The 21,809-nt window shown below is 39.9% G+C and overlaps 1 protein-coding gene across 19 annotated transcripts in view; it reads left to right on the top strand.

Moving 5' to 3' along the window:
- Positions 1–21,809, top strand: part of prom1a (prominin 1a) — a 99,527-nt gene that overhangs the window by 51,985 nt on the left and 25,733 nt on the right. For all 19 annotated transcript variants that reach the window (XM_020648473.3, XM_065958535.1, XM_065958542.1 and 16 more), the window contains 8 exons: positions 13,992–14,112; positions 15,278–15,341; positions 15,676–15,765; positions 18,594–18,823; positions 19,847–19,921; positions 20,029–20,092; positions 20,270–20,429; positions 21,560–21,712. In XM_020648473.3, coding sequence (XP_020504129.2) covers positions 13,992–14,112; positions 15,278–15,341; positions 15,676–15,765; positions 18,594–18,823; positions 19,847–19,921; positions 20,029–20,092; positions 20,270–20,429; positions 21,560–21,712 — 957 coding nt within the window. The remainder of the gene's footprint in view (positions 1–13,991; positions 14,113–15,277; positions 15,342–15,675; positions 15,766–18,593; positions 18,824–19,846; positions 19,922–20,028; positions 20,093–20,269; positions 20,430–21,559; positions 21,713–21,809) is intronic.

Raw genomic sequence — 21,809 nt, 5'->3', positions numbered from 1 at the left:
GAACAAATCTACAAAGCAGACGAGACGTGTGTACGTGTGTTGATTTAAATAATGTTCATTAAAGGGAAGAAAGTAGATCTCACCTCTGTGTGGATGCATCTGATGAGAACATTCAATCAAGATATTTACATAAACCCTCTAATAATTTCATCAGAACCAGACCGAAGCAAATCTCTGATTAGTGCCGCGGCCTAATTTTACTTTTTCGTCGCGTTAAATGAGGGGAATACATCTTGAAATATAAATAAGCAAACACTGATTATTAGGCCTTGAAATGGTTGATTCTTTGATTGCTCTGCCATGTAATCACATCAGCCTCTCATAAATATGATTCCTGGCTCGTTTCAGTGAAAGGTGAGCGACAGAAACAGAAGTGAAAATAAGAATTAAAAGTTTTAACAGATGACATTCAAACCCCACAGACAGCCTATTACAGCAAGTTCACAGTGAGATTAATTTGACAATTAAAACATAATCAGTAATAATTCAGCTGTAATGAACATGAGGAACCTTGTTATGGTTATGCTTTGTCTAATGAAGCCAGAGTTACTGAACCGTAGCTGGACCTGAACTGAAATGACCCAAAATGTTAATTCTGCTTTTTATTCGATCATGAACTTGACATCTGTATCCACATGAATATCTATATATTTGTATTTATGCTGAGTCATGATCTACAGTTTCCTCTTCATCTTGAAGGTTAGGGACGCACGTGAGCCACAGATTGATCCAACATTCATCATCATGGTGTAAAACACAAATACTGCTGTGAAAAGAAAACATCTTTCAGTTAGTGTGTGTATGCTCCATGGAGGCCGGTGTACAAATAGGAAGACAATTCATCCACCCATCCATTTTCTATATTGCTTTTCCCATTCAGGGTCGCGGGGGGTTGGAGCCAATCCGTCATTGAGAAAGAGGCGGGGTTACACTCTGGACTGAACGCCAGCCAATCACAGGGCTGACATATAGAGACAGACAACCAGCCACACTCACATTCAGAGACTTTCACACAAGTGTTGTAGATATTTCAGTGTGTGGTTACTTTGATCCAAACGTTGCTTCAACTTTTCTCCGTTTAATCTCCCCGTCTGTATTTATCATGCAGATATCCGCTGGTGGCTGCATTTGAACACCAATCAGAAACTTTGGTATGTTATGTTGGTAACATTACAGCTTTTTGTAAACTGCAGCTGTAAACTTAGCAAAACAAAATCTGATAAGGAGTTCTGTGTTCGCTCTGAAATCTGAAGATATAGTTCCCAACAAATTCTCCAAGTTTGTTTTGTCTGACTCACACTAGTGGTGGGCGATATAACGATCTTAGATCATGAAGGATTTTAACTAGCTGACGATCTGCCGAAGCAGGGAGATCGTAGAACCGGGCTAATGTGTTTATTCTCTCATGCTGCAGTTTATGCTCCTACACAGACGCGTCTCCCCCTCTTTTGCTCCGCAGCGGTGAAAACGAAACTTAAAAATAAAGTCAGCAAAAAGAACTCCATCTCGGTTATATGCAACTGTTCTGATATTTTTCCAAACCGACACGCTGTGAGCAACAGTTAAGATTAGCCTACATCTCAGATTGCGACACAGAGAGACGTTAACAGTCAGAGACAGACAGGGGGGAGCTCAGACAGTCAGTCAGTGGAGATATAACCCGGGTGTTTAAAATGTTGCTGTCTGTGTTTTCTGCTCTCTCTCAGTTTTTAAAAGTTACTATCAAGCCTCTCCACCCAAAGCTCACCTGTTGTGATAACTGAACCTATAGGGATTACACTAAACGACGTTACAAAGCAGCAGGCAGGTGAGAGTGAGTAACCATGGTGACTGTCTGCCCCTCTATGTATTAAACTCGTCTGTCAGTAAAACTTACTTTGATCATGTGTCACAGAATGAACACATTCTGTATTATGTTTGATTATATATAAACTAAACTAAAGTTAGTCCAATGATGTCATAAAAAAACAACACAGGCTGCAGAGCCTGTATGAAGCTCCAGCTGTAGGAACTCTGCAGAGCTAAAATAGAACAGAAACACAAGAACTTGAAGTTTACATGTTTTTAAATTAATGCATCACTGCGTGAAAATGTTCCTGATGAACATAAAAAGAGGACACATAACTAAATCATCATTTCAAAGTGGTGCAGAAAACCTTCAAATTGTGCATAAATATTGATCAAATCGAGGGAAAGACATTTCTGTTGCTAAAGATGTTCTGGGTGAGAGACCTCCAGACCTCCTACAAAGATGTTTTTTCAAATAGATTAAACTTGTCAGCACAGTTTTTGTGCATTTAAAACATTATACAGGGAATAAGTTTGGTTGAACTGGTCAGTAACTTACAAATTTGTCTAAAGATCAGTATGAAAAAAATTGTGATAAAATCGTGATCGTTATTTTGCCCAAAAATTTTTTTTATATGATATTTTTTTATACCTCTAACTCACACTTGCTGCATGTGTCCCAAGTGCAAACACACACACACATACTAAATGAACGGTGTGTGTGCTACATGTTCAAAGCTGTGAAAGCTCAGAGCCCGGTAAATGTTGGTGGACATACTCAAATTAAGGACCCCATGAATTTATTGAGGGAACTGTTCAATCAAATGGGAATGATTGGAATTATTTGTGCATCATTTACACACATTCATATTCATTTGAAAAATAATCCTTTATTCATCCCACAACGGGATTACAGCAGCAAAGAGCAAAGATTGCAAACATAAAGTGAACACAGTACAATTTAAATTAAAAAGAAGAAAAATTAAAAATAGATAGATACCACAATATAGACTTTAAAAAATAGATCAAAATTACAAAAATGTAGTCAGAATATTCAGTGCTTCAGATCAAAACTTAATTTAGTATTTTTGAGTTTGGATTTTCAAAAATAATTTAAAAAAAAACCAGTATCTCTGGTTTGAACAAAGAACAAAATGAGTTGGTAAATGTCTTCACCAGTGATGTTTCTTTTTGATAGTTACGTCTTTCTGAACGACAGCCCACCTGTGCTTGTTTGTCTTTAACCTATCATGTCTTTGCTTATGCATAAATGCATGTACTCTGTAGTTAATCTGCATGCTGCATTATGCCTGCCAGCCATTCAAAGGCCACACTGTACCTTACTCAATGAACAGCAGGGGCCAACCAGCTCTGACTCCACTGCATGGATTTACACTGATAGAAAGACGGATACAAGATTGTTCTCTCGGTTCTGTCTGAGTGGAAAACCCCCTGCCGCATGTTGTTAACCAGCATGCATTTCAGCAGTCTATTTCAGTCGCTGGGTGTCCAACACTGTTAACACAAAAGGTCTCAACATTATGGGCTCAGTAATTCATGCTTATCATATTGGGTCTAATTCATGTTAATGTAAGCAACAGGGACTGAACATTCAGCTCCCTTCACTTATCATTTCTGTCAGCTCAGTTCAGATTCAACGACTTTGTCCTCTAATTAGATCTTCTCCGTCTGCAATATCTTAAAAGGACTGACCTCAGTGACGCACGGCTTCACTGGCTCTATGGTGCTTTTTGTCCTCGCAAGTTTCCCCTTCATCTGCACTCAATGAAATGTCCTCATAGCACTAAGACTACTGGAGGTCCACCTCATGATTTGATTGTTAGTGTTTGGGCATCAAGCATAAATAAAAAGAAGAATAAGATAGAACAGCAGAGTTTGCTGTCCCTCGTTATATTTTTCATTAAGATTTATTTTTTGACTTTTTGTGCCCGAAACTTGGGTGAGAGAGAGAGAGAGAGTGCAGAGTGACATGTGGGAAACGAACCACAGGTCAGATTAGAACCCAGGCTGCCCACTAAAGCCTGGCTCACACTGCAGGATAATCGGGCCGATTTGAGCTCCGATTCTTCCTTCCCGACAATCTCAGGGTTCGCTCCCGACTCGAGGCAGCTCGGACCGATGATCTGCTCAGATTATCTCGTAGTGTGAGCGGTACAAAGATCCAATCTTAACGTCCCCGATCTGCCCGGCCCCGATTTATTTCAAACATGTTTGATATTCAGAATTCAAAATCTTGACGATTACGTCATGAAAGGGTCCGGCAGAAGTTGTGTGTGACTACAATATAACAACGAGAGACAAGCGACAGGACGCAACTCTGCGTTTTATTTTTTTTAGGTTTCTGTGCAGATCATCAGTGCAGCACTTTTCTGAAACTTGTATCCATATATCTACGATTGTATCCACTTCCTTTATCTTTCACCAATCGTCGTCCTTTGGAGTTTTCAAATTAAACTTTATTAACAATTGTCAACGCTCCGTCTCGATTTCACTCGTACAGTGTGAGCTCTCCGGCCGTGTCCGACAATCGGGTCGTACAGCGTGAGCTGACTTTTATACAGTCGGGGAAATATCGCACAGTGTGAGCCAGGCTTAAGAGGACAACAGCCTTTGTACAAGGGGTGCAAGAACAAACCACTCGGCCACCGGCGCCCCGTCCCTCGTTATTTTAAGATGAATGTCCATTCATGAACTGTTCTGAGCACATACACCAAACTGTTACTGTTGGCAAATCATAACCTCCAAGTGCATGCATGATCTCTGTCCAACACACACACACACATGCGCGCACACACACACACATCACACGACTGCAGCTTTACACAATCCACTGCCAAGCTAATTATCTGGAGAGGTTTCTGTCAGAATGTAATGCACGTCCCATCATTTATCAAATCTCCTGAAGAGACCATACTCCTACTAATTATTTTCATTCTCTCCTATTTCTGTTTTATTGCTTAAATCCACTTTTATGTTTTACTAATAACATGTCTTATCTTATGGTCTATAATGCTCTCAGGGGGTTGTAGTTTTGTGCACAACACTTCAAATCCACACAACATACAGCCTAACAACAGGAATTTCCTCGTGAAACTAATCGATGTTTGCCTGGTCAGGCTTTTCTTCCAGATTTATTGGAAGTTATTGTCGTGATTGTTGCACAGGAGAGAGAGAGAAGATGTGAGAAGGCAAAGCTGCAGGGCTCGATTCTGTCGGGTGCAGCTAAGAGGTGCTCTCTGTATCGCAGGGGATGATTGGCCAGGGGGATTTAAGATCCAGAAATAGCAGCATTTCTAATGCAGATAAAGTCGTCTTTCATTTCTTTGTGTCGCTGTGTTTTAACTTTGTGGTCAGAAGAGGAAGGGATAAAAAACACTTGACATCCGGCTACAGAAACCCACTTTTCAGTCATTGCACAAAAATAAAAAAGAGGAAGTGGAAGAAATTGAAAAAACATATGCTACATGAGGTCAATAGGACATGATGCTATACCGAAAATACTAAAGTCACATGGACAATGCAGTAGCTTGTTTTTGGTCCTCTTACTGTTTTTCACTTTGAACGTCAGATGTCTGCTGCTCCATGAAACTGTATGTCATGGGGTTTAGATTTCTTCATAACTAAATACAAACAGTACTTTAGTTCATATAAGGGAAAGCTCAGATTTATGTCTGGGTATATTCCTCTAATGAGATTGTGCAGACTTCATTTTTGATCATTTGATAAGCACTTTGTTTGCTTTGCGGCTAGACCTCCTCTAATCACGTGGATGTCGATGACTCAAAATGAATCAAAAGACATGGGGGTCAGAAGTATAAACCCAATTTCCACAGGTAAACTAATATTTATTTTTTAATGCACAATATGCAAATTCCACTAAACAGGGGGCCCTCAATCAAAATAATAACAAAAGATGACATCAAGGCTGGTGGGGAATCATGGGAGTGATTCTCTCTGCTACTACTGTCGCCACCTCCGATGAAAACAAACTCAGTCGACCAGAGTCGAGAGGAACGATGGAAACAGACATGAGGAAGGTAAAATTAAAAAAAAGGGGCAGGGGGAGACAGCTCTGTACAATTTTTTTTATTATTTGGACTGCAGTACCCCTTATAAACACTAGGTGTCAGAGTAACATATTGCTTCTTTAACTGACTAAATGTTCAATCAACCATGATTGGACATCCACAAAATTTGATTCAACAAACACCAATTCTTTTACAGGTTGAAGTCTGGGATTTTCAAGTTGAGCCGTGCCCCTAAATCTGTTTCTATTTTTAATACTCGTGGGCGTGAAAGAGTCGAATTTGGCCAAATTCATTCCAACTGGTATCCCTACCAATGCTTCAAGCTGTTAAATCAAGTGATACTTTTTTTCTTATTTCTTCCTCTTCTGCCTGGAAGTTTGAAAGTTTCAAGAATTATAGATTCCAGCTGGCATGTTTTGCCCTTCTGGAGATTTTAAAAATGTATTTCAGCAACCCCTCTGTTGTTGTTTTTTTACCAAACCCTGAGCCCTATAGAGGCTGTTTGTCTCCGAGTTTTAGTATTCATATCTTTCCTGGACTGTTTACTGTGGAGTTAATGGCCTGTTGTCTGCCATCAAACCACTGCAGCCTGTCCTTAGCTGGAACAGACAGCAGCTTACATAGAGTCATAATGAGGGAAACAAAAAAAGGAGAAAATAGGACTGTCTAAACTGGGTTGTCATGCCTAAAGCGAAGGCCCTGGAGTCAGAAAGCTTTTTCCGTGTCTGGTTGAATTCTTTATAGGACACTAGAGCTGCACTGGGAGAGGGTTCAGACTGTGACCTGGCAGGCTCTCTTAGAAGACAAATAAAACAGTGATAAATGGGATAATACAGTGACTAGTTGAGGGGAAAAGAGAAGGTAAATGGAATACAAACAAGATGACCAGAGGCTTAACTGAATAAAATAGTGGATACATTGAATATTAAAGGGGCGCTATTGAATAAAGCAGCTGATGGGTTTGTTTTTGTAACGAATTAAACATGAAGAATTTTATTAAAAAGTAGCTGGAATGGAATATTTTAAATTCAATTGACATAAATGGCGTCGTGAAATTAACACAAGTTGAAAGAGTGGCTACAAGCTGATGTTGTTGTGACCATTTCACTTTATAGGATGTGTGTGTGTGTGTGTGTGTGTGTGTGTGTGTGTGTGTGTGTGTGTGTGTGTGTGTGTGTGTGTGAGTGACAAGTGTCTTTTTGACGACCGCTGGGGGTGCAGCCTCCCTCATCGATATGCCATACATGAGGAAGGCTGCCGGACCGCCAGGCACTGACAGCTGAAGGTGTCAAGTGTTAAACACGATACAAAATGAGGATGAAGACCACTGATCTCAAACCACAGTAATCATGTTTAAAACAGAATAATTATGTGTATTTTTTTCAACTAAGCTGCCCTGTTTTAAATTGTAGTTTAAAAAAAAATAATCCCTGATGCTAAAACTCTGGGGGAGGTTAACTTAAGCTTGTGTCATCGGGACTTGCTTTACTCTTGGCTACCCTGCATGTGATGCAATATTTTGAAATAAAGGTTTTTATGTCCACAGGAAACAGCTACATATATAAGCTATACGTATATTTGCCCAAGCTGCAGCCTTGGGTGTTGAAAAATGAAGCCAATTCTGAAGTGCCAAAAAACTGCAGTTCATCGAGTATCCACACAAGAACCCCAAAAGTCACACACAGGCTTAAGGCAAGGCAAGTTTATTTATGTCGCACATTTCAACAACAAGGCAATTCAAAGTGCTTCACACAAGACATCAAAAGCATCCTGACAGAGGAAAGAAAAGTTTAAAAATCACTAAAAATATTAAATCTGAAAATATGTGCAAATGAAAATTATTCAAATGAAATTAATTGAAATAAATAAAGTAAAAATATAAAAAAGAGTTAAAAGTTAAAGTGCAGAGTTAAAGTTTAAAATCTTATTAAAGCTGTTTAATGAAAGGAAGCTGTAAACAGGTGTGTCTTCAACCTGGATTTAAAAGAGCTGAGAGTTTCAGCAGACCTGCAGTTTTCTGGGAGTTTTTTCCAGATATAAGGAGCATAGAAACTGAACGCTGATTCTTATGGCTTTTATGTATATAAATATGGCTTAGACCATTAATATTTACAGTCTTTGATTTGGCCCTGTAATGTGTTTTATGGTTGGCCCTAAGTCAATGTATTTTAACACATACAAACTGCTATGTTGTTGGATGGAAATGCCACAGATTTTCAATCCAATTTTTTTTTTTAAATTTGGCTTTAAGCATTTTCTGCAGTGTTAACTTAAAATGTGCATTGCAATAAAATAACTTCATGCACACCATTTTGTTTGTATTATTGTAAAAATAGCAGTACGTTGTCTGTTGTAAGCTCTATTATTTGTCAGGAAAGATAATAGTTGCCCAGTTCCCGCAGTGTGAAAGCAGGGAGGGGCTTGAAGGCGACTGTCCCAGCCTGTCGACTACACACACACACACACACACACACACACAAACACACACACAAACACACACACATACACACTGAATGCAGACCATTGTTGAGGTTTGTAAAAGCCATGGAGCCACCAGACCATGTAACACTCACTACCCAGCCCCCTAGAAGTGGCCTACATACTGGGGCACTGCATTAGTTTGGACGCTCTTCTTCATCTTGCCGTTGAGGGATTTTCCACCTCGAGGGGAAAGTTTCATGTGTCATTTGGCTTTTGTTCTAGCGGGAATCACAGCCCTTTTACACAGTGGCTGGAAGGTAAATCTCCCCCCTGCCGTGTTTGACTTTGTCTCTCGTGGTCAGTAAGAGACACATCATTAACAAGCAGCCGTACGGCCATGCTGTCGCTGGCCACAGTTTCCCAGAGACTTTAGAGGTCGCTGAAACAAAGACGGGGGATAGTGCACCACAAGGGCACTCATTAAAAGACACGACATCCAAAAGATTACTACTCAATATTTTGGGGATAATTAAAGTGTTAGAGCTAGAGATGACAAATATTTTCATCGTCTAGTAATGTCCTGATTTATTTTTTCCAGGAATCAATTGTATTTGGGTCAGAGAATGTTGAAAAATGTATTAGTGCTTCCCGAGGCCTAAGCCTGCTCGTCTTCAGGCCTTTTTTTCCACTAAACCCAAAGATATTCACTTTACTGTCATAGAGGAAGACAGAAAGCAAATATTATTCACATGTAAGGAGCTGGAAGGAGCTTTTTTCATCAAACTAATTACTCACATTAATTACTGATTATCAAAACAGTTGACGATTCATTAATCAGCTGAAAACTCATTGATTAATTGTTTCAGCTCTTGTGCATATTTTAAAGGTCACATATGTAAAATACACTTCACCATGTTTCTCTAACACTAATATGTGTCTCTAGTCTACAAACCCCCCAATGATGAGAAAAGTCCATCCTCTCCGTCTTTTGCCTGCTCCACTTTTCAGAAAATGTGTGCTCAAACAGGCCGTTTGGCGATGTTCCCTTCATGACATCACAAGGGGCAGTAACCACTCCCCCAGGTGGGTGACACTCCCACAGCTAGGTGTTTGTTCTGCTCTCTGAGTCTGCCTTCTCACCGTAAACAATAGGACATGGAGCGAGAAAGCACTGAGTACACCCAAGCACCTTCCAGAGAGGGGGCGTGGTCAGACACAACTCATTTACATATTTAAAGGTACAGACACAGAAACAGCCTGTTCTGAGCAGGGCTGAAATAGAGGGGTTTATAGACATGCTCAAATACAGGATCAGAGTGGATTTAGAACAAGAAACTTCACACACATGTTTTGAGGAGCTCTGAGACTTATTTAAACTGGTTTAAGAGGAGGAGAATATGTCACCTTTAAATCTGGATTATGTAGGAGTTTAAATGTATTGCCATAGTCAAAGCTTTATTATTGTGGAGAGACCCCTCAATTTGTAACTGTATCAGATGTGTAAGTAAGTTAAGAGTTATATTTTATGCATTTTGTCTTGCACTTCACATCTTCCTTACTTTAATCCTCTCTGCCCTGTCATGAAGAATTTATTCCTTGTTTGTTTTTTCACATAACCCAGTGTTATGGCATCCTTTACTAAAAGTGTCTCGGCTGGATTGCAGACAGAAATATTTCTCGATCACAGGGACTATAAACAACAAATATTTAGATTTGAGGTGAAACGAAGGTGACACCACAGGGGGGAATCAAAAACCGACATGATTCCTGTTGTGTTCAGTGAGAAAATGTGTTTTCCCAAATAAATACTCACAGCAACAGTGCTGCTGTATTTTCTGTTACCCAGCTCTCGTATGCTTGTCTTGTTACCAGCAGTTTGTTCTTTGTTTGATCATGTTTTTCTCACACACAAATATGAATAAATTGTTTATCCTGTGTTTGTTTCATCTGCTGATTTCTTAAATAAGAAACACAAAGTACAACCAGACAGGAAACAAACTAAACCAGAAGTTGCTTCTTCTGCTTCACACTCATGTATACTACGCAGCTCGTTGGAAAAGCGCTTGGTATTTTTTTCTCAAAGAGTCTTTGTTTTGCTGCGGATTCCAGTGACCTTGCTGGACACCGGCAGGGAGAGGGAGTGAAACAGGGAGAGACAAAGAAAAAAAGAGAGGGAGGTGGATAGAGAGAGAGAAAGGGAGAAAAGGGAAAGGGGGGAACCGAGGGCAAAAGAGGAGACAGAGGAAGAGAAGAAGAGAGAGAGAGAGAGAGAAAGGGTGAATCAGGAGAATAACAAAAAAACTGAAAAGTCTAAGAGATGGAAAAGTGACAGTAAAAAAAAAAAGAGAGAGAAAGAGACGCGAATGAAAACAGACAAGTCAGAGCAGAGAGACAAATGAGACAGGGCTGGAGGAAAAGGAGGAGAAAGTAAAGGCTTAAAAGATGAACAACAAGAGGCAGAGCGAGTGGAAGGTGTGTAAAGAGAAAGGGACAGAATATGTTTATGTGTATGGACCTGTCGGTGTGAGAGAGTAAGGGACAGAGACAGAGCGAGTGCAGGGACTAGTCAACACAAAAGCCTGTTGTTAAAGTGGCCATTTTGAATCTTCTCCTGGGTCCGGATGGCTCCACTTCACTGCGTCCCAGCCTCGTTTTATTTGTCCTAGTTTTTCATAAAGTCTCCACTTAAAAGACGACAGCGTTTACTCTGTCGGCCTGCTCACTATGTATGGAAAAACATCGTCACAAATCCCTCCAGACCCAGCAAAACCCCTTCTGCTACAAAGATAAGGAGAGTCTCTCTCTCTCTCTCTCCCAAAGGGCAGCCCCCCTGATCCTGTTTGCTCTCCGAGGGTTACAGCAGAGCAATGCATGTTTAAGCCTGTTAACGACAAGTCGCAAACAGTATTGATATGTGACAGCCATTTTTCATCAAGGACTCTTTTGAAGGTCCTCTCTCGTCTCTTTAAAGATTCTCTGGCGTCTGCTGGGTTTGGGCTACGATGTCGAACAGCTGCCACTTTGATGAAGAAACTAGTTTCACCCTATGTTAAGGTTTAAGTGCAAAGCTCATCTGCAGCTCGATGACGATGACTTCTTATTACCGAACATAATCGTTTAAAAAAGATTATTTTTCACATATATTGATGCACTGTGATTGATTAGCCTCCACAAGAAACTTTCAACTAATACACAATCATATATGTTTTGGAGCTGGTATTGATCGAACAAAATCCAAAACAACAGAAGAGTCTGATTGTGAATGAGCTCAAGGGCCACATTATTGAGCTCCCTAAAAATGACATGTACATAACCATGGGAGAGGTCAGTCGGCAGGTGTACGAGACAAAACAAATAGACGATCTGCAAGAGGGCTGCCCAGGTACAGAGGTGTTGCTTTTCAAAAGGGAAGGCAGGCAACTGCTTGGGGCCCCAGACCAGTAGGGGGCCCTAGAGGGCTGACACAAATATAACTAAACCCTGCTGAACCCTGGTTGGAGGCCCCTCCCCCAATAGATTTTTGCCTTGGGCTCTAGAATCGCCACTGCCCAGGTATATTCACAGACCGTTTAGTTTTGATCTGTACATAATCGCCATCCGTAAGAGAGTGAGAGAGAGAGAGCGCGAGAGAGAGAGAGAGAGAGAGAGAGAGAGAGCGCGAGAGAGAGAGAGAGAGAGAGAGAGAGAGAGAGAGAGAGAGAGAGAAAGACGTGCTGATACGTGACTTCCGGTTCTTTTGGAGCCAGCCTCAAGTGGACACTCCATGAACTGCAGTTTTCCATTGCCTTCATTTTTTAACACCTGCTTGTGCAATCCAGGAGAGGAAAATATAGACCAATCACAGGGCAGAGGGGTCTGCATCATTTCAATGCATAGTTACATTTTTGAGGAAGGTGCACTTCAGGCCACATAACGAGGATTCTTCTCTAGTTACAGGACTACGCAGACCTGCAGCATAGATTTGATGCAGAAATATAAATCTGGCTTTACTTATTAATAGTCTGAATCAGGTTTATTCTATGAAAATGTGTCAGTATTTACTTTTGGTTAAGCTGCCATTAAGACAACACTGAATTTCTTTAGGTGAAAGGCACAACTTTGTCTGAACCGTCCATCCAGCCCGGCTACCCCGCTGAGGCTAAAACAGTCCTTAAAATAAGATTTAAATTACATTTAAACAAACATATTAATTGAATGCTTTCTGTTTTAGCCCCACTCTAACAAATGTATATTTACATTGCTGCCCATATAATAAGGTAAATCTGTGAGGGAAAAAGATTTATCTGAGAGAATGAATCTCGTGTTTTGAAAAATATATTTAAAAAAGATGTAGAAACGCACATTTTACTAAATATCTTAAACGTGCAGCAGGTTAAATTAGACTGGATTAACAGTATTAAATAATGCAAAGGGAGGCTTCTGCAGCAGCTGATGACAGGACTGTGAAGATGAACTCTACACACACACACACACACACACACACACTGCCTTCTTCTTGCATCGAAAAGTGCGTTGGAAAGAGGGCATAACCTCACTTTGCATACAGTGCAGTCCCATTCATACACACTAGCTGTTGTGCATGCCTTCACACAAACACAGATACACAGGCCTACACACGGAGACCTCAGCCTTATTATGCAGTGAGTCACAACACCTTGATTCATCCCCACTGATCTAAACCTTCCCCTCTGAGTCTGCCTTTTTTGTTATTCCCTTTTCTACGAGTCATCTGACATCATTCATAAAGCCGCTTATTCCCCTGAAATAACGATCGCTACGTTACACATCTGCACTGTCAGAGATATGATACTTAACAATCCATCGTGCAAAACTTCACCATCTGTTCTGAAGATAACCAATCCATGAACCATAAAAAAACACACACTTTACGCTAACATGCAAAGCTACTAGCGGTGAGGTGCTGAGCTGTAAATTCAGCAGGGATGACAGTGAGTCATGGAAACAGCTTTAATATTATGGGATGCCCTCTCCCTTGATGTTGCTCAGGCTAATTAAGCCTTGTACCGAGCTCCTCAGGTCTGTTTGAAGTGTGCAAGAGACTCACTTTAATGGTCTGCTTTATGCAATTCTGTGTTTTCAAATTTCATTTGCATATGTTTACAACGCAGGGAACTCAGATTGGATACAGCTCCGCGCTTAATGCACACACACACACACACACACACACCTGCACTTATTTCAGTTACTTGGGGAATAAAAACTTCTTCCTAAAATGTATATTTTGCTACATAATGAATGTTGAAAATACAAGCAGCAGATGGCTGACGAGATGTTGAAACATAATGATAATCGTCATCTTTCTCCTTCCAGGCATTTGGTAAAATCATCTTGTTTGCTGTAGTTTTTCTCACTTGAGGTGTGATTTTGAAAAGGCTCATAAATGTTAATTTTTCCGTTCCTGTGAGGTTCCCACCCACTGGCTTTAAATGTGCATTATTCCACAAGATGCTCGACTCCACTAAACATATGCTGCCTGTCGAGGAAATGTCACTAATTCTACAGGTGCACTCAGAGAAAGTTAAGAAAGAATGAGTCAAAGTAGATGTGGTGGTGCACACTGCCCCCTACTGTTTAAGACCTCTCATCACCCCTGAGCTGAGCTGAGCTGGGCTGACTGATGAGAGAGCAGCACACAGAGATGAAAAGGTCACAGTGTGTGTGTGTGTGTGTGTGTGTGTGTGTGTGTGTGTGTGTGTGTGTCATTTTGTTTAGGATCGGCGTGCTGTGTGCATATGCTGCCAACCAGAACCTGAGCTCTCAGGTGAAGAACATACGGAGGTTAGTCAACAGCAACATGAGGGACCTGCACACCTTTGCTAATGACACACCAATGGTAAGAGAAACAGTCATTTCCTCATGCTTTGTCCAAAGGCTGCAACACAATATTATACTTTGTAGAAATGTAGAAATTCAGGTTCAGTTAATAAGTCAACATCAATCTATCGTGCAACAATACAACAAATTACATTTTTAAACTTTATACGATGATAAGAGATCGCTACAAGTCAAGGAAATTAAAGCGAGTTATATAACTTTGGTAAAGTATAAAAAAAGGTTTAGTCGCCGTGATTGACTGAGTGACTACTTGTCACTACTTGCTGTGTACTCAGTGAGTAGATTTCTTGATTTCTCAGGGTATTAGAGTATAATATAAACATGTGTGTATTCTTTCTTGTGCATCTGGTTTTAGTCATGCTTTGTTATGTAAATCTATTTGAGGTTGGAAAGGAGAAAGCCAAACTACATACTTTATTTTTAAATCATAATTTTCATTTCATTTCAAACCTTTATTTATTCTCAAAAAGACACTGAGGTTTCCCTCATTTACAACGCCGTCGAGATTACAAGCACAGTAAAACAAGCAAAAACACATCAAACACTCAGAATCAGTGACAAAAACCACTGAGATCAATTAAAACAGTTACAATTTGAAACAAAGTTGAATGAAATCAAATTCCTAAACTCCGGAAGAGACGGAAGAACTCCGATCCTTAGAGTTTGCTGGAGGGCGTTCCACAAATTTGGGGCATCAAAAGAAAAATTATATTCAGGGGAGCAGATGGCCTAGCGGTTAGCCTACACTAGCCCCATGCATGGAGGCTAAAGTCCTGCAAGCAGGCGACCCGGGTTCAAGTCCAACCTGTTGCTCCTTCCTCGCATGGCATACCCCACACTCACTCCCCTGATTTCCTGCTGAATATCATCATTTTCCTCCATAAGATTTTAGGATCTGAACCTTTACCTGTCATTTTATTTTGTTTGGTTTGAATCTGCAGAGTTTGGAAAACAAACCTCCAACAACATGCATAAAGTGTTTAAAACGACTTGTGTTATTGATTTTCTGTCATTGCCTGTACTTCTATTCCACAAATAATCTGAAACTCAATGTGTGCGATACTTCACTGTGCTTATATTTTGTCTGGGACGGGATTGTTACATATTTGTATCTTGCTTTCTATTTGTGAGACTGCGCTCATGCTCTCTTTCCTGTTTTGCAGCAAATTGATTACCTAATATCCCAGTACGCCACCGCCAAGAACAAAGTCATCTATGACCTAGATAGTAAGTAGACCTCTTCAGTGCCTCCAAGTGTGAATTATGTTGGCAGACGCAATTGTTCCAGTTCGAGCTCTTTGCTCATAAATCATGCTTATTGTCTGAAGTTGCTCCCGTCTTCTGTCCTTGACTTGTTCTTAAATGTAAATCAGTGACATAATGAGGTCTATACAGCGGCAGCAGTGACTTGTCGTGAAGATTCCCTTGAGTATTCACGCGGCTCTCTGTTCTGCAGGCGGCTCCCTCCTGAAAGTGAACACCTGCAGTGCTTAATAACAAATTAAATTAAAGGACTTTTTGTCTTTTTGCTTCTGTTGATCTGATTCTGTGTTCTCCACAGATATAGGTCCATTATTGGGTGGAAGGATACACGATCAGCTGGATAAGGAGGTCAATCCAGCCCTGGACAGAGCACTCAATATGGCCGGAGGTACATCCACACCTTTTTAATTTCCTCCTCCAGTTACGATATGATCGTGTTATTTTTAGACGCAGGGTACTGAATGCTGCACTGTAAAACATTATGTAAGAACATGAGGCGACAGATATGAAGCTGCCCGCCTTGAAAATACTATTTGAAGAGTAAGATTCAAAATTAAAAACGAGTGTGAACAAAAGCTCTACTGAAGATTAAATCACTTATTGAGGCAGCTGATATGTGGCCAGGCCTTGCTCGAAAAAGAGGTCATTTGATCTCAAGCAATTCTGCCTGTTAAAAAAAATTATAATAATAAATATGTTCTAAAAAAAAAAACAGCGCTGTAAAAGTTTTTCTGATCTCACTTACAGATTATTTTTTGAGTTTTATAAAAGCTTCATGTGCTAAAAAAACAAAAAAACATTTACAATTTTAAGTGAGTCTCTGTATTTTATGTTTTCTTGTAAAGTGAAAATCGAGCGAGCCGTCAAAGGTAAAAGGAACTGGATATTTACCCACAATCCTTTGTGACCCCTAGAGGTCATTTGATCTCAAGCAATTCTGCCTGTTAAAAAAAATTATAATAATAAATATGTTCTAAAAAAAAAAAACAGCGCTGTAAAAGTTTTTCTGATCTCACTTACAGATTATTTTTTGAGTTTTATAAAAGCTTCATGTGCTAAAAAAAAAAAAAAACATTTACAATTTTAAGTGAGTCTCTGTATTTTATGTTTTCTTGTAAAGTGAAAATCGAGCGAGCCGTCAAAGGTAAAAGGAACTGGATATTTACCCACAATCCTTTGTGACCCCTGATCCTTGTGGATTTTGACTCTTGTCTTTTGTTCCCTTGTGATTTTTTCCTTGAGCACTTTCTGACCCCCTGACTTTTATCTTGATGAATGTCTGCCGATTTAATGTTAAAACTGCACAACGCAAGGTCCAACTCCGGCCGATAGCTCACAATCCACAAATGATGCTAATATCATTCCAGTGCTGCAGCTTCTAGTCACAGATCTGTTTCATAAAGTCTTCAATGTGTGAGAAGTTAAAGAAATCTGAATTTGTTCTCCTGCCTTTTGTAGGTTCTGGTTTGATTTTGACTAATTGTTTGGTTGCTATGCTAAATGCTAAATGCTAAGCTCAATTCATCAGATTTGAATTCCCTCTGTTTATATTCTGCTTGTGCTTTCTCCTGATAAAAACATATCCATAGACAAAAAGTGTTTCCATCGACGTACTTAAGTAGACATGATTCTCCTTCCAGGACGTTGTTGCCTCGTGCAGTTTTAAGATAATTGTACCACCAGATGTTCTCAAACCCCTGCACCTGGACTTCCCCCCTTTTTCTCCAGTTGGTGTTCCTCAAAATGTGAAGTTATCAAAACACCTGATGTGTTGTGTTACTAATCCTTTTAATTTATTTTGATTTTTTTTTTTACCATAAACGAGATCACCTCCATGAAAATTAACTCATCATTTGAATATTTACACATAATATATGTGTAACAAGACAAGCAGCTGTATACAGATGTGTTGACATCGTTGAATATACATGCTTGTAGCACAATTAAAACAACGATGATGAAGCAGTTATCGAGCATGCAGTGGTGCTCCCCCTCCCTCCACTCCCCCTAATGAACATACAAAAGGATAAGTAGAAGTGAAAATGGTATTTATGCATTTAGGACACAGCATCCATGCGTGCTCACTCCCTTAAGTGCTGCTAAGTATTTAGCCGTGTAATCCACTCTTGCATCTTTTATACACTTGTTCAAGGATGCCAGCGTTTTTGGTTTTTTTTTTTTGCATTTGTTATCCTGTTTAATTTTAGAAGGGTGCTTCAGGCTACTCTGGGAATGCTGGATGTTTTGTTGTTTAGCATTCAGCTACTGGTAAAAGGGCTAGTTACCACCAACAACAACAACAACATCAACAACAATGTTTAATAGACAAAGCTAACTTCAGTTTCACCTCCAGCTTTACTGAAAGAAATGACAGTCAAGACTTTAATGCTCTCAGCTCAGACCGAGTCCTTACAATCAGGGCGCACTGTGTCAGTTGTTTGAGTTTGTTCTTTCGTGTAACATGAGTCGATATTATTCGGACTGTCAGTTTTTTGTGTGTGTTGATATCAAAGGCCGATTTGTCAAAATTGGTTGAGTTTTACCTCAGAGCCAAGAGGTCAGCTCAAATTGTGAGAGTTATGATTTTCTTGAAACAACATATTATTTCAGTTATCTAAGCACCCTTCATAATTCTTAAAACCATGCATGTGTTGTATTACGACATTATGCACAAGAGGTAACCGTGCTCAGGCCCGGTTAGTCCTGGAGCAGTGTGAGTGCAGGCTAGCGCCCTAAAATGTTTGTTCAGACACATTGCCTTCATACTGAAGCTTACAAACTCTGCTCTCAATGCAAGTGTGCATTTTAAACACCTCCTGTTAAAGTTATTGAATTGCATTTCCCACGACAGAAATAACATGTTTGAATGAAATATTCAATTTTTTAAAATGTCCTGGCAGACAAGTTTTTAGATCTGGAGCTCATGTTTAAAAGATTCTTCAAACATCTCATATAATATTAAATTTGATCTAAAAATATAGGATAGCTGATGAGAATGGTTTATATCTTATATGTAGCTGAGTGGTTTAAACTCTTCAGTTAAACTTATTTAAATAGAAATAGAATATAAATAGAAATACTCTATCTTTGCAGTGGAAATGAAAGGGAATAGTCTAACTGCTGTTCAGCTTTTCACTTCTCTGGAGGGTGACATTTGTGTTCCCTCTTCAACCCCGATCCACTTTCGACCTCATGTTTGGTTTCCTTTCGATTCAGCCATGCGAGAAACGAAGGAGGCCCTGGAGAACGTCAGTGTGGGTCTGGAGGTCCTCAAGGAAGGGACGGGGAAACTGAACTTCAACCTGAGCCTGGTCCGCACGAGCATCAACCGCACTCTCAACGACCCGGGCTGCCATGACGAGGAGTCGGACGCCACCTCTGCCCAGCTGTGCCGCAACATCCGCCAGTCACTGTCCCAGCTGCAGATCAGCGCCAACTACACACGGGTACGCAACACTGAATGTAGCACAATCTGAAATGCAACAGACACACATTAATACAACCGTCCATTTCTGATGATCAAATCTGTGATATTTGTTTAGGGTTGTATGTTGACTGACACAGCAGCAAAATGAAAGGGTTTGAGGTTTTATTGCAGGGCTTTGTATTGGTGGAGGGCTGACTGGCTTACTGGTAGAGACTGAGTGGAGGAGACTTACAATAAGTAAGGTCTTTTACCTGCTTTTTGTAACATAACAATGAGTAAGGTCTTTTACCTGCTTTTTTGTAACATAACAATGAGTAAGGTCTTTTACCTGCTCTTTTGTAACATAACAATGAGTAAGGTCTTTTTACCTGCTCTTTTGTAATGTTAACAGACAAAGAGTAAGGTATTTTAACTGCTTTTTGTAAAGTGTCTTGAGATAACACTTGTTATGAGTTGACGCTATACAAAATATATTGAATTGAACTGAATTGAATTGAATTATGGAGCTTATTTGGTTCCACAGGCAGACAGAGAATGAGTTGAATTGTTTGATGGTGACGCAGACTTATACACTGTGCACAATCACTTCAGTAGACTGAATAATCTGGCACTGAGTCGAGTTGAAGCCAGGGTTTGTACTGAGGCAGATGAGAAGATGAGGTGCAGGTGTTAGCAGTTCACCAGGTGTTTGATTGAAGAAGCCAAACACACAGCCAGACAAAGAGGGAGGAGACACAAGGGAGCCAAGAATACACAGGGAAACGGGATCACAGCCAGAGCGGTGACAATGTTTCTAAAATATGGTGAAGATAAAAAAAGTTCCCCAAATAAATAGTCCACCTCCTTACAGACATGCATCTCCTTTCCAAAATTTATATTTAATACCGTTTATCTGATAAATTCTATGTCCTACTTCATCTTGGATATGGTCTGACCATCACTGGTTAAGTTTTCACTGCAATCCCTGAATGCTGATCCAGGGTTGTTGAGTTATGAGCATTTCTGACTGTGTATGTGTGTTTATTGTCTGTTTTCACTTTAGCTTCCCAAAGTAAACACTCAGCTGGAAAAGGTGAATGATGTAATGAATACGGACCTCAGTGCTATCGTCCAGAGGGTGAGCTTTGATCGTAAATCCACATATTCTTTAGTACATGAATGCATCTGGGATTTCTGTAAAAAACCAAAAATGATGTTCCAACACTTTATTCCTCTTCCTCACAGGGTTATGCGTCATTGAACGACACACCACACATGGTCATTGAACAAACTAGAAGTGTTGTGGAGAGTAAGTGACACATATATCATAATGTCTGTTACTATGAAGATGACTTGTATGAATCAGTGGGAGGTATTTCTCTTCTTCTCTCTGTGGTGCAGCCGTTGGTTTAGCTTATTTTTGACTCTCTTTATTGAGGCCATTTATTGAAAACTGAAGGATGAATTGATTGATTTTGTCTCTCAGATGTTCAGGGGTTGGTGGACGGCATTGGCAACAACATCAGCAGCTTCTCTAAGATATTCCCCGTGCAGAATTGCCTGTCCAACTTCACTATCTTTATCAACCACGCCCACGCCAAGATCGAGGACCAGTACCCTGAAATCGACCAAATGGACTTTTACAGGTACACTGACAAGCTGACATGAATAAAAACACATCAGGATTTACACCTTTCGCCCTAAGACGTAAAAAAAAATGCTCCAATAAAGACTGCCATAGAAAAATTATCTAATAATGTATAATTCCAATTTTTAATGATTAATATTCTTAACTTCAGTCCTCACCATACATAGCAAATATTCAGTGTTTCAATCAGCCAATCCACTAAAAGACACCAAACAAGAGTCAACAGCAGAATACGCTTTTTGGCATTGGCAGAGAAGATTTGGCACATTTTTCATGGGCGCAACCCACATACTCAGCTCTGCTGCTCATCCCACAAATGCATATAACTTACAAATGTGCGACCATTTAAAAGAGAAATAAACAGGCTTTCCATTGGTATAAGATTGATTGCCAAGAAGCATTGTTACAACAAAGAAATAATCTACCGAACACAAATTTCCTTACATTTTGTGTAATGTTTATAATAAATGCTTCACCTTTGGCCCTGTTTCTCTGCAATATCACAAAGACATACTAGCAGGCTTTTGCTTTGGATACTATGTCAGTAAAACAGTAAAAACAACAATTCCAGTCCTGCACTCTCATGGATCTATGAAAAAAAATTATAAAAAATTGAATTAATACCACAATGGCAGTGTATTAAAAAAATCGTTTCAATGGGAGTCAATGGCACAAGAAAAATGACGAAGGACTAAAGGTGTGATTATTTTTTTTAACATAGTGTATTAAAGAGTTGAGAAATAAATGTTCATGAAATTTTAAAATTCACCCCAAAATACACACCTGTGGCAAAATGTATGCCTTATGCATCAACACAGCTAAAATTATCCACAAAAAAAACTGTCTTTAAACGTCAAAAAATGCACCAGGACTACAGGAGGTTTAAACACAAAAAAGGAAACACCAGGGGGTCGATTGTTTTACAACAGTCATTTATTTATTCTGTTGAGCTTGCTGTTTTATACCGAGTAGAAGGAAGGGCTTTTCTAAAGGTCTCATCTTAGGCAGGACACATGGATGCTGATTTATTCCTGAGCATATGTGAAGGATAAACTCATCCTGTTTGTGTTTTATTGAGCCCCTTCATCACTTCATCTGATTATTTAGCGTTTCCCCTGCTGCTTCCAGGTGGATTGGCTGTATTGCACTGTGCTGCATGGTAGTCCTGGTCCTGGCCTTCAACTACCTGGGCCTGCTGTGCGGCACCCTGGGATACGACAAGCACGCCTCACCTACAACGAGAGGATGCATCTCCAACACAGGAGGGACGATGCTCATGGCGTGAGTCAAACTATTCATGTTCAGTCTTGATAGATTCAGGATTTAGAACGAGAAGGTGTTTTTTAAGTTCCACTGGTTCAAGCAGTAGATGCCCTCC

Source organism: Labrus bergylta, chromosome 9 (assembly GCF_963930695.1).
Source record: "Labrus bergylta chromosome 9, fLabBer1.1, whole genome shotgun sequence".
In the NCBI taxonomy this organism is placed as follows: domain Eukaryota; kingdom Metazoa; phylum Chordata; class Actinopteri; order Labriformes; family Labridae; genus Labrus; species Labrus bergylta.
The sequence above is the reverse complement of the archived record's forward strand: the minus strand, read 5'-3'. Positions and strand labels throughout refer to the sequence as shown.